We start from the raw sequence: 14,445 nt of genomic DNA on the forward strand, positions 1-14,445 counted from the left end.
CCTGCCTCTACCATGCCCCTAGTCTGTGAAATGAGGTTTCAAATATCAGTCAGAGTGTATTCACATATACTTTATTTACGCTTTTGTACGAAGTCACAAGTTAGACAAATCGCATGTTACAAACATATGTCTGTCAAGGAATTCACTAGGCATAAGTGCAGGTAGACTGAGCTTCCAATGAATGCCCAGTACAAATGCAAGTAATATGGTAGTAACATGTAAGTAATATTGTAGCAAGAGCTATACAACTATCTTCGAAACAAAACAAGAACGTAATAAGGCTATTAAAATCAGCAGGCAAAGGGGAACACTAAGAGCATTTAGGGAACATAGATTGGTGTAGGCTAGTAGAGCTGTTCCTGGAACAGACGGGTGTTGATGGGTCAGAGCACCAAAGACAGCGCAATACAATGTCTAATACATTATTTCTTCATGTCATGTCATGTCAAGTCAATTTTATTTATATATCAAATTTAAAAGAACAGCAGTTGACCAACTGGAGTGTGTGTGTGTATGCAAAAAAGTATTTACATATTTACAGCTATTTATAGTCATACCAATATTACATAACTATTACAAACTTAATTGATTTGTAGGTGATACATTTCACTGACGAAACACGACATTAATACAACTGGACTATGGACTCAAATCTATTGACCCTTTCCCTTGTTCCTTATTGCTCTTTCTCATCACAGACAGTGATGCCACAAGCAACAGGTCCTTGAAATGTAAATCCCACGTAAAATTCAACATTCTCATTACCATCAGGTACTGAATCAGAGTTCAGGGCAAGCATCTTTATCTCCTTCCCTTTATAGCCGTTGATATAGACATTTCCATGTGCCGTCCAGCCTTGAACACGTTTCAGCATGTGCACAATCTCTGGCGTTTTCCAGATATATCCATCGAACCACTTAATTCTTTTTTGTGATACTGGGAATGTTTTAAAGGCCTGTATCATACTTTTGTGGACAATCTTACTCAGGCCACTTCCTTTGCCAAGGTAGAAATGAGTGAAAACTCTCAGCTCTTTGTGAGGCACATTTTTCTGTTTAATTTTGAAGCTTCTTTTCAGAACATCCACAGCAGACATAAGGATTTCATATTTGTTATCCCTCTCCTGATTGGTGTCGTCATCCTCTGGCCAGAAAAGCAATGTGAGTAAGAAGAGGGCATTGGGGTGACATCTGTCTCTGTCCTGAGGGAACTGCTGGCTGCGCGCTTGAAGCTCCTTGAGTTTAGAAGGAGTGGATGCACTTGAAACACACCCTAAGGCTATCTGAGATGCTATGTAGTTGGCCAGTTCTATTTGATCAAGCTTCTTCAGCCCACCGTATACGGTAATTATGGATTCTAGTTGTACCTGTTTCTTTTCAGACAAAAGAGAAAAGATGCTGGTAATATTATCACCTCCAAGAGAACAAATTTTCATGCGTGTTGATAATTGACTTTCATCTTTAGAGGGCAACTCTACGTCTCTGAAAAATTTTCCATACCAGGTAGTTTTTGTCGCAAGCCATTTTATTGGATTCCTTATTCTCAGGTCAGAGTTGTATTTTTCATCACCATCTGAACTGATGTCAGTCTGAAAGTAGCTCAGATCTTCTGAAATTCTCATGAGGGCATCATGCATATTCTTGTGAATGAATTTCAGTTTACTGTGAAAACAGTTCCATGGCTCTTTCACCCCTTCTGGAATGTGATCTTTTACTAAATACTGCATGCATTCAGAGCGGCCCTTTTCTCCATGTGGAAATACTTTCAAAATTAGATTCAAAAGATCACATTCTACTTCAATTTCTGAGAAGTAGCCTGAATCATTCAAGGAGTCCTGCTCCAAATTGGCTGCTTCCTCGCAAGATCTGAAGCATTCAATTGCCTTTAACGCTGTTGCAATTGCATCTGCTGTGGATTCTGGGCTCAAGTCACCTTTAAGATTTTTGCATTTGTTATTGAACCATCTTTTGAACACTTGGCCCTTTGTATCCAAGATATAGGAGTTGTACGGCATTTTTTGCTGGGATACATTTGCCCATTTTTCGGCTGCCTGAAACTTCTCGTATGTGTAACACAACCGTGCAAGCTGCTGAGCAAAGAAGGGATCTTCATTAAACCGTGTGTAGGCTGCTTTCAGGACCTCAAAGGCCTTTTCCAGGTTTTCCTTCTTCAAAATGTGTTCAATGAGAGGAGAAAATGAAGTGTCAGATTTGTCTCCTTTACTGATCTTGTTGCGCCTCATGCAGAGGTCACGCAGGAATCTGTGGTAATAATCTTTTCCAAAATTGTTCTGAAAAAGCACATCTTCTTTGAGTAGTTTCATGGCTATGTCACTCTGCTGTTGGTCATTTCCCAAAAGTTGCCGAAGAACTTCTTCAGCAATTAAGGGATGAAGGATGCGTATGCTTTGAATATGAGTCTTCTCATCTCTCAGATGGATGAAGAGAACTTTGGCCTGCTCGCTTAATGATAATTCAAACAAATGCCTTCGGAATCTGTCTGTGTGTTCTTGTCCTGTATTTGTCTGCATATTTGTCTGCATTGTTAGTAGTAGTAGAGCTTCACAGTGGGACTGAGAGAGATAGGAGTTTTGCACATAAGTATTGAGTAATGCCACATAATGAATGAGGCGAGTGACAACATCTGCATGGTTAATGTCATCAAGTAAATCTTTCACAAATTTGATGATGTATTGTTTGTTAAATTCCTCACTCATCAAAACAAAGGTTATGATGTAATCGGCTGAATATTGCTTTTCAACTTCAGTCTTTTTTCGTGCAAACTCTTTCTTCTCTTCCACTGACAGTTTATGAGTCACAGAAAAATTCTGTGGCGACTCCTTGCACATTTTTTCTGGTTCACGTGATTGTCTGCAGCTTAGTAAAATAAAACACAGTGTCCCTTGTTTGATTTTCCTAGTTTTTATGGCCAATTCCAGCTCTCTCCTTAGATCTTCAAGGTATTCTGTGTCAAAATCTTCAACCAGCAAAAGAACTGGAAGACATTTCTGTGCATCAGCTTCCTCATACTCTCGCAACTTCACAGCGTGTTCAGCCACTTTTGAAGCAGAGAATGAGTGTCTTGCCACTGCACATCTGAAGTTTTTCCTGTTATTCCAGAGCACTTGCCGTGCAACAGTGCTTCCACCACTACCTGGTTGGTGGTATATTCTAAGATCATAAACAGCTGGTTGTTCGAAACTCCACTTGGGAAGGTCACTGATACGTTTGGAAATTTCTTTATATGTATCTCTCTGAATGAAGTCCCCAACATGTTTCTTCTCTGACAACCAAAAATTCATCCAACTCACTTTACCCCCTCGATAAAAATTCTCTTCAATGATTTTGATTTCAACCTCAGAATCAATTTTGGTATCATCACACTGGTCAACACTCAGTATTTCTATAGAAGACATTCTTTCTTCTTCAACCTTTTCAAGTTGACAAACACCTTTACTGAAGACAGAAAGATGCTTGAAGACCCTTGTTTTGGAGGGCTGAAGCTGCTGAATTGTAGCATTGATATGGCTCATTTTCATCCCTGAAATACTCTTAGACTGCACAGTCTCAGCAGTGCAAGATGACTGAGCAAAACCTTCCCATTTGCTGTAATTTTCCTCAGACTCTGAAATGCAAATGATATCATCATGACCTTGCATTTCAGCAAAGAACTCATGGAAAGTGTGAACGATCGGTAGCTCCACTGGAGAGGTAAGAAAGAAAATCACAGAGAAAGTGCCGTTTGGTAAGATTTGTTTACAGATCAGACGCACTGCCTCCTTTAGAAATGACTTTCTAGTTTTAATCCATGTCATTTCATCACAGGGAGTCTCGTTTCCACGGAAATCATTCCGTCCATTGCAAAAAATCCAGCTGACCTGTTCAAACAAATGCAATTCACCTTCAAAGTCTTTAATGCTCATTTCATCTGGCATTTTGTAGTTTTGTAAGAAATGCAAATTTGCTGCATGGTGCTCAAGGTATTTCTTGCATAATCCAGATGCTTTAGAGTTGGGGTCGAAGTCAAACACACATAAAATTTTCAGATCCAGTAAAAAGTCAATGCATTTCAAATGTTCTTCCTGAAATCTGTTTGTAACAACAATGTGCCACTTTTCCTTTTCAATTTTCCCTTTTCCATCAGTGATCAACATTGCCAGTTTCCTTCCAAGGTCAACACTCACATCTGGAACAGTATGGTCATTTTCAGCTTCTTTTCTAAGCTCATCTCTGTGTCTTAGGCTGGAGTAAAACTCTTCCTGATTGCTGATTGGTTCTGTTTTGGAACCATTTCTACGGTACATTGTTTTCTTTTCATATTCCACCTTATTTGAATCTTCCCTGAAATTCGGCAGACAGACAGAGAACAGTTTGTTGCACACGATACTTATTTTTGGTACAATGTCAATTTCTACCACATAATATTTTTCTGTGCTATCAGTGTCTGAAACTTCAATAAACTCTGGTGGGCGAATACACTCTGCTGCGAGCTCACTGTCAGATTTAAAGCACTTATTCATGTAGTCTAATGCATCAACATACACATCTTTGTCTGTAATAGGAATACCTATTATCTCACCATGAACATAACCAGAGTCGTTTACACTATCCATCACACCGAAGTGTATTGTGCCATTTGTTCGCATGTTCATACATCCACAGGCGAATTTGAAAGTTTCTTTGGCAAGTTTGGCTTGTAACCTCTGATTGTCCAAATCAGCAGCAATTTCAAATGACTTGTATTCATGACAAGGAGAAATCATATCAACAACTCCTGATTCAGGCTTCAACACGTTGTGCTTTGCATATGTGAAGTTAACCCCATCTTTGCCAAAAGGCCGAGGCCTGCAGTCTCTTTTCGCAGATAACCCACTCAGAGAAGCTTTTTTTTTTTTGGTTTTTGATTTTACTTTGATTCCTTTCTCACTTAAATCACACTGCTCTTGCTGGTTTGACTGATTTTCACTTTTCTCTGCAGCGACGTCTTGAGGCTTAGCAGCTGGAGAAGAATTGGTGAGCTCATCTCTTTTGGTCAACAGAAGATGGATTGGTCCAGATTTCATTCCAATCTTGTTTTTCAGATATTTTTCAGTTGCTTGTAAGAGGACATCCCCATTGACTTCTTCCTCTTGGAATTTCTGAATATATTTCTCGTTTATTTTTATGGACCTTAACCAGGTGCTCACATCGGATTCTGTCCAACTTTCAATTGGTCGTTTTTCACTTTCCTCAGCTTTACCAGGAAAAAAATATATAAAACATTATATTATACCACATGAAAATAGGTATATAATTACATCTCCATCAATCTTCCATACCTACATGTAGGTACAGAGTCATGGTATATACACATACATATGCTATTTTGAGGGATCAAACCAATCAATATATTGCACACTTATTGTCATATTACAATTCAAATATTTAGATTAAAATATCAAAAAATACATGAGATTCCATTTTCTGAAACCACTTATATTACAAGAGATCAATACAAGGTGTAATAAACAGCAGTAGAATAAATCTAATATATTAGAAGGAAATTAACTAATTCAACATGAATTTCAACATCATCCATCCATCCATCCATCCATCCATTTTCTATACCCGTCTGTCCTATGCAGGGTAGCAGGGGTCTGGAGCCCATCCCAGTAGCTATCAGTATAAGGCAGGGAATAACCCAGGATGGGGCGGCAACCCCTTGCAGAATTTTAACACCATAATTTTACAATTTAAAATGATGTTCAAAAAGGCAACTCTCTCTACAAAACTAGGGAAACTTACCCATTATGGACTTTTTTGTCTGAAGACCAGGGACCCGCAGACCGACACAGGATAGAGTGTGCTACTTAATGCAGAGATTTACCTGCAAAATAAGTAGAGATGCATAAAATATCAGTTAACATATCAGTATCGGCCGATATCTGTTAAAAAAATCAAGATATCTACATTGGTCCAATATGTCAATATTGACCGATATTTAAACTTTATCAATATTCAAAGTTAGCAGCACCAGAGCTAAAGACATAACTACTAAAATGATGGAGCTCATTGCATTGGACGATTAGCCAGTTTCTGCAGTGGACGATTAATTATTTCATAGGTTCGTTCACCACTTAGAATAGGTTTCAAAGTACTGCCCTGTGAGAAGGCTTTATAGGGCCAGTGACTCATTTATAATACAGTACTATATCTGGCCCATAAATTGTTTGTTTCCGTTCAAGGATGTAATGTCATTCTGCGAATCTGTGCATCTGTTCCGACCCCCCCCCCCCCGCCCACTCAGCAAGTGGCTCAGAGTTTAGCTGGATATATCAGTACCTGTGATAATATATAAAAATATACTGGTTATTAACCGCACCCATCAAAATTTCCTTCTAAGTGCACCAATAAAATTAAGATAAGACTAAGATTGACATTAATTCTGGATCTTTTTTTTTTTTTCAAAAGCATATAACGTCATTATGCACACAGTTATATTTTATTAATTACAGTAGTTACATGTAGTCATCCTTCAACAACAGTGGTTCACCTGCTTAAACTACAAGACAACAAGAAGACATGGAAAACACAAGTTGGCTGAAGCATACAAAGTAATATGTAAGCAGGCAGGGCTGGACTGGCCATCTGCCGTACCGGGCAATGCCCGGTGGCCCGACGCACATTTTTGGGCTGGCCCGGGGCAATTTTTTGGTCGCAGTCTAGCCCTGTAGTGTAAGTAGGTAAAATACTGCTTATGAGATATTCCTTATGCTTACGCTAATCGGTAATCTGTCATTATTAGTAGTATTGCACAGTTGTTGTTGCTCATTGGATAATGTTTGTCATTTATCACTGCCCTTTGCAGTACCCACTGGAGCAGTGAGTGAGTCCAGCTTAGCCGGCTCTGCTACAGTACGTGCCTCAGAGCCGCCCAAACCCAGTCAGCGCTGAGTGCTCAGAGGCACGTCAGCTGAAGAGGAAACGTCCAACAGGCAGAAAACCTCAGTGCGTGCAGTTGGAGTTGTACCATGTGATCAGCATTTAATTTCCTTAGCTCTACATGACAACTGTTTTCATTTATTATTGACATCTTTTATTTTACTGATTCACCTTGTGCCAGTTTCATTTTGGGGTGTTTTTAGACAATATGACATTTATGAGGGAAGTACCTACAGTACCAGGCAACTATGCTAACAGCAGACATAGTTCCTCAGACTATTGTTCAGTATAACAGGAACTTGGCCAATCACTGCTGTCCACAATAAGCTGCCTTACCACATGCTCCAGTAATCGTCGTCACAGAATCCTACCCTGCCCTCATGTAAAAAGACTGGTTCAAACCAGTTCTGCTTTGTTTCTTTTAGTTTATACAAATCCTGCATCAGCGATCGCTCCGCCATCCTGTCCGCGACGCTCTTTAACGTAGATAGAGTGAGCGGGGACATGGCTGTTCATACTGCTAGGTCTCGCTAACTTATTAAAGCTACCCGAAAAGCAAACAAAACTTGTAGCTTATCTTTACACTGACTGTCGATAGGATATAATTTGTCAAAGCATATGTAATTATGTTAAGACAAACACTACTGCTATAAATTGCATTCTATGGCGCCAAAATAGTATGCGATTTCCTGTTTTTTTCCCACAAAAATATTATGCACTTCACCAACTCATCTGGATCATCAATAATTTAAACATTTTGGTCTAGATTTTTGTCCCTGTAACAAACGCGCTTTAATGATATCGGTGACACGTTCATTAAAAAAGTTCATTAACGTAAAATGAAAGCGTGTCAGTATGAATGTGCGTTCAATAACCTAGGTAATGGATGTTAATGGAAGCTTACAATAACAGTGTTGTTTATACTGGACTGTGCGGGTCTTAAACTCCGTTCCTGACTACTTTGCTCCTTTTACTTCACTTGCTCTAAGTCAGACATATTATAGTTTTTTTCAATTGCTATGATACATTCTGCAATACTGAAGTCACTTTCTCAAAACTCTTCACACAGTTGCCATAACATTGGTTTATGTGGGCTAAACCGTGAATAATTTCTCATTAAATAAAATGAAAATGAGACCAAACACAGCTGGCATCCATCCCAAGAGATCCCCTAACCAGGTGTATTTCCAAGAGGTGCTACCCCAGAAAAGGACATACAGTACCCTCGCTAGAGAGGACATCAGATGTGATGTAGATGAGAACTTGTGGTCAGATCCAGAGGAGTGGATGGATTAGCAGTACTACAGTACTACTATAGATGTGGACCAACTGCAAGTATGTGTTTATGTGTGTGTGTGTGTGTGTGTGTGGATTATGTTTATATTACATTATGGGGACCAAATGTCCCCCACAATGTAATAAAAACCTGTTTTATTACGTTGTGGGAGCCATTTTTCAGGTCCCCACAAAGACCTGTGAATGCAATAAAAAAAACTAAAAATGCCAAAAGTCTCATATTCTGTTTGGTTACTTATGATTATAAGGTTAGGGCTGGGTAGGGGTTAAGATCGTATTGTTGGGATTAGAGTTTTTTTCCATAGAAATTAATGGAGAGTCCCTACAAAGATATACTTACAAACCCGTGTGTGTGTATGCACAGTGTATTTTATTTCTGTAGTAGGCTACTTCCTGAAATACTGCATTTGTGTGTGTGTGTGTGTGTGTGTGTGTGTGTTTTTTTTAATTAGTCAGTTGAGATAGTATTTTTTTTTATCCTTACTTAGGAATTTCTCTTTCTTTCTTTCTTTCTTTCTTTCTTTCTTTCTTTCTTTCTCACTTCCCCCTGTTTCTCTATTATTCTGTCTTAATGATGTCATAATGTACCACAACACCCCCGTGTACAACGCCTTGGGGCAACTGTTGTGAAAGACGTTATAAAAATGAATTGAACTGATATATTTACTTATCACTGTAGTCATATTGGTCTTGCTTTTTCCATCCATACAACGACAGGAAACATGTATTAACGTGTTTATTACTCTTGCATGTGTGACAGGCTATGGGGCAACTGAATACAAAAATAAGGGCATAAATCTGCACAACTATGCAAGATCAAAGGTTGTCTTCCACCGCTGACAGCGTTCAGTTCAAGTATGCAAAAATATGAGTAAAATGTATAAATTCAAACATATTTTAACTTTTTACTGAAGGGTTCTACCTTCTGTTACCAACAAGCAGTACCGATTACACCATGGGATACAAATCATTCCACTGGCAGTACTGTTTTTTGCTTTTAAAATTTGAAAAATCTTTCTATTTTAATAGAACTTAAAACACCAGCAATAAGTCAATATACTAGCTATAGTGTTTTACCGTTTTTGCCATTATCAACAAAAGACACTTTAGCATCTACAGTATAGTCTTGACGTATTGAATGCTACAGTGTATCAAACAAGTCGCTTTTATTATTAACTTATACTAACCTCCATTTTCCCCATTTTATTGCTGATTATGTAGCCTAATATTTAACTTTAAACTTTATGTTTGTAAAACGTATACGTTTTACTTAACTTTTATCTAGTCTAATATGCTGGTTTATTTTACTTCGCAGAACTAATTCATGCTGCAACTGAAAATGACGAAGGGTGCGCGCAACATCGTAAAACATTTTTGATAGAATTACAAATAAATAAATAAAAATACAAGGAATCTCTGCAGTTTTCATAGTGCACTTACCGCCACATTGAAAGTTTTCAGTCGTTTTCTTTTTTCATCGTTTCTTCATACCAGAATCTCCATTATAACCAAAAGAAAATCCTTCAAAAACATCATTGCCTAGAAACGTCTCCATTAGATGTGAATGCCACAGCGGATGATTGCAAAGCAGTGGGGGATAACCACACCCGGCGGAAACGCTCTTTTAGGTTTCGATTACTGCTTAGTAGCCTACAGTATCATTACAATGCAGAACATAATGATGAATAAGTTATGTGAATAAGCAGTAGTCGAGTTGTAAAAACAAATCAGGGGGGATGGTGAATTGTATCGTTTATCAGACATATTTTGTGCTGATGACAGTGTACATGGTGGGAGACCAACTGTGTACCCTTTTTATTGTTGTGTAAGCAAAAACACAATTAATATATTCTACTATCCTAAAACAACATGCATGGTGCGGATGTTACGTGTCAGATACTCGGAGTATGTTTTCAAAGTAGGAAATGCCAATCCGATTAAACGACGAATACTTGCTTGGAAAATCCCTGCTTGAAATGAAATCAGAGGTAATTGGGACGCGGCGCCCTTAAGCAGGACGCGCGCGCCTATAGTTTCTTTTTGACCTCAACTAGGCGGAGCATCAGCTTTTGCCTTTTTAAATCCGAAGTCCCTCGGATCGAACTGTCCATGCCGTTTGGCCATGATGTTAAAATCACATCAGTACCGTCACCTGCTATGCCGCTTACTGAGGTAATTTTTTCTTAAAAAAAGTTGGCAGGCGCATTATTCGCGCGTGCCCTCTCGCTCACGGTATTTTACTCAATAGACCTATGCATTCATTGATAAAATAGCACAAGGGATGGAATTTCTTTTTCAATTCAATTCAATTTTATTTATATAGCGCATTATCACAACATTACATTGTCTCAATGCGCTTTACATTTCTGCCTCGTAAGGACCCCCCATTGGGTAAGTCAAAGGCAACGGTGGCAAGGAAAAACTCCCTAAGAGGAAGAAACCTTGGGAGGAACCAGACCCAAGGGGGGAGCCCATCCTCCAGGGGCCGGCAGATGAGTCAAACAAACAAGATGAAATGACTAAGCTAATACAGACAGGATGGAACCGGGTTATGTTAGTTTTACAAGGGGGATGATTTTGACTGTTTTTATTTCAGGGGGGATGACATCCCTCCTCACCCCCCCTCAACTTGAGTACTGCGAATAAGTATAATTCTTTTTGCAATGCAAACCTTGTAAGATGTCGCTGTAGATTTGTCAGCACATTAATGTAAAATCCTACAGTACAGTAGCACATCACAATAAAGTACCTTAGTTTTCATTGCATTCTGGGTAATCTTGGTTAAGCGGGAATTTGCTATGTTCCATTTGATCTCGGCAATCCCGAGATCCTAGTTGGAAATTTCAGCTGAAGTCAGAGGAACCTGCACACCCCCGCATCAGAATTCAAGATGGCTTTTATTGATAGATGTTAAAGTTATAGTTTTATACCGTTTATTAGCAGTTACGTCTTATTTGTGGCTCATTAAATAGGTGGTACACACAATGCTGTCCAGTAGAGCTGCTAGTTTTGGTCAGCTGACTGGCGTGAGGCTAAGATTGAATGAATCTACACCCGCATTTACATTAATGTAAGAGTTTTATTACCTGATACATAGTCTGTAGAGTTCGCAAAGTACCTCAATGCTTGATGTAGCTCATTTTAGTTTTATAATAGATTTGCTGTAAGATTTCTTGCGTGAGCGTCAAAAAGCGTATCACGCCAGATGTGTGACAGTTGGCAACCCTACTGTCCAGCTGCTAGCCGTGGATGTGTTTTTATGAGCAAAATGCTGTCTTGAAGTAATATTGCTAACAATTAACCAGAATTGAACTGGGGTATGTTTCAAAAAGCAGGATTTCTTGCTTAGTCAGATAAGCTGTAGAATTTAAGGTAGTCTGAACTAAATGTAAGTGAACGAAGATAAAGGCCATTTAAACTGAGGTACCTTAAATCTGACCAGTTATCCAGCTAAGCAAGACATCTTGCTTATTGAAACAGGTCCTGAATGGGTTTCTGACTTGCCGTCTGGTCAGCTTAATTTCATTTGGTAATATACAGCCATTCCTGCATTTCAGACATTCCAAAAAAAGTTGCTTCGGGGGCAGTTTAGGGCTAGTAATGAGGTTAAAAATAATGATGTCATTTCAAACAGGTGATGTCAACAGGTGATTGTTATCGTGATTTGGTACAAAAGCAGTATCCACGAAAGGCTGAGTGTTTGAGGAGCAAAGATGGGCAGAGGATCTCCAGTTTGTCAACGAATGCATGAGAACATCATTGAAAATTATTCTTTGTTCCTCAAAGAAAGATTGGAAGAGATTTGCATGTTTCTCCCTTGACAGTGCATAATATCATTAACCGATTCAAGGAATATGGAGGAATTTCAGGGCGCAAGCCTAAGCTGAACACCTGTGATCTCCAACCTCTGAGACGGCACTGCATCAAGAACCGTCATTCATCAATAGCTGATATAACCACATGGGCAAGGGATTTCTTTGGCAAACCTTTGTCAAGCTCTACAATATAGAGCTACAGTCACAACTTACAACTTTACTGTGCAAAAAAGAAGCCTTATGTTAACCATGTCCAGAAGCGGCATTGACTGCTCTGGGCTCTGAGGCATCTGGGATGGACCTTCACACAGCAGAAACGTGTATTGTGGTCAGAGGAATCAGTATTGCAGATCTTTTTTGGAAGAAACGGACATTGTGTGTTCTGGACCAAAGATGAAAAAGACCATTTGGTCTGTTATCAGCAAAAAATCCAAAAGCCGGGGTTTGGGGTTGTGTCAGTGCCCTTGGCAAAGGTCATTTACATTTCTGTGATGGCACCATTAATGCAGAAAAGTACACTGAGATTTTAAAGCAACATACATGTCAAGACATCTTTTCCTGGGATAAGCATGCATTTTTCAACAAGACAATGCAAAACCACATTCTGCAGGCATTACACAGGCACGGCAGCAGAAAAAGAGGGTGCGGATGCTGGACTGGCCTGCCTGCAGTCCTGACGACACGAAAAATGTGGCAACGACGACCCCATATTGTTACACACCTTCAGACATGTTTGCAGGAAGAATGGGACAAAATAACGCCTGAATTACTTCATCGATTGGTATCTGTCACACCGAGCGGGGAAAAGAAGCACGGATCCAGAAATGCGAGGTAGCCGAGCTTTATTGAAACAGGAGTGAGCTCCAGAAGGAGAGCGCAGCCCTCTGGGAGACCGGAGCGGCTGTACCCGGTAAGTCAGCCTCTCTGTAGGTAGTCCTCAGGCAGACGGGTTTGAAATCGGCAAGCAGGGATCGTTGTCGTCGTACGGGTGCGTGGGTCGTAATCCGGAAGGTCAGTCCAACGAAGAAGCACGGGACTGGACGACAAGAGGGAAGGAGGACAGGAGGCGCCGGGCTCAACAAGGTAGAAGGATCAGGAACGGGAACGGGACTGAGGAGGGAAGACACAGGAGGCAAGGGTTCAACAAAAGATGAATTGGAAAGGTATGTGACGGAGACGGGGGACAGAAAACTGCTTGGTCTGGCGTCTTTTCATCAGCTCAATACTTCGCGATTAGCTGGAGTTAGAGCTTCTCTTTTAAGTGTTGTGAGAAGAAATGGCAACATTACAGAGTGGTAAATGCTTTACCTTCCCAACTTTTTTTGGCCTGAAATGCAGGAATGCATGTATATTAAGAAATGAAATTAAGTTGACCAGACAAAACATGAAATATCTTGGGTTCATACTGTCTGTAATGAAATGAAAGTCAAAGTAAATTTAAGAATCACTGTTTTTTTTTTCTTTGCATTTTCCATACCAACTTTTTCTGATTTGGGGTTGTAAATAAAGAAAATGTCCACTGTTCAAATAATCATTAGCCAATATTAAGAAAAGTAAATAATGCAAGCAAATTCAAAAAATCCATTCCGTTCTGTAACCTGACTGAAATGAGATTTAACAGGTTTTAAATATACATATGCTTGCAGTCCAGCATAAACTATTAAATATTTAAATTGGCTAAGATAAATGAGATTCTTATGCCAATGATAGGATGGTAACATGATAAATTGGTTAATAAACTAACCAGAATCCAATAATTTAATCAACATTTAAACATATCACCCAAACTTCTCAATCAAATAAACAGCAGACACTTTTGAGTGAGAGAAGTTTCCTGTTTATTAGGTCTGTTTGAACAGTGGTTCCGCGTACGCAAAGGAGAAAAGCCCCCCCACTTACAAATCAATATACATTTTATACCTCTTTTGTGAGTGATTTCCCTACATGAAGTTTGAACTCGCCAGATGCTTCTCATTAGCTCATCTCTCTGTTCCCTGTTAGCCCGACTCTTATCAATCTTGCTTCCTTTTCATGGTTCCTGTTACAAGGACCTCTCAGTTCCGTCTGTAAAGCTCCTAAAATTTCCTACAAGGCCCTCACCTGCTCACAGCTCCACACACTACTTGTATCACTGCACAGAAGATACGAGCACGAGCACCCCGGGAATACCTTGTGTACTGATGTGATGGGTGTGTGGTGTTCGGTAGAAGAAAACCGTTTGCACACTAAACTGCTCACTACAAAGTCTGTGGATTGTTTTCAGTCATGATTTCTGGTAAGAGACATTGCTGTTGATTTTTTCAAATGCATTTTTCTGGTGCTTTACGGAAGCCCGACATTTCTACGGCCCATATATTCAAAACTAGGCAACTCCCAGTAGAACAACCTAAATGGATAGATAGCATTAAAGCCCC

At 39.5% G+C, this 14,445-nt stretch overlaps 1 protein-coding gene across 1 annotated transcript; it reads right to left on the minus strand.

Moving 5' to 3' along the window:
- Positions 1–55: 55 nt before the first annotated feature.
- Positions 56–10,195, minus strand: LOC111844914 (sterile alpha motif domain-containing protein 9-like). The gene is made up of 3 exons (XM_072712159.1): positions 9,657–10,195; positions 5,784–5,865; positions 56–5,232 (listed from the first exon to the last, which is right to left on the minus strand). Exons 2-3 carry the CDS (start codon positions 5,785–5,787, stop codon positions 677–679), a joined length of 4,560 nt encoding a protein of 1,519 aa, XP_072568260.1. The 5' UTR covers positions 5,788–5,865; positions 9,657–10,195; the 3' UTR covers positions 56–676.
- Between the last annotated feature and the right edge of the window lie 4,250 nt (positions 10,196–14,445).

This window comes from Paramormyrops kingsleyae, chromosome 5 (assembly GCF_048594095.1).
Source record: "Paramormyrops kingsleyae isolate MSU_618 chromosome 5, PKINGS_0.4, whole genome shotgun sequence".
NCBI classification, from domain to species: domain Eukaryota; kingdom Metazoa; phylum Chordata; class Actinopteri; order Osteoglossiformes; family Mormyridae; genus Paramormyrops; species Paramormyrops kingsleyae.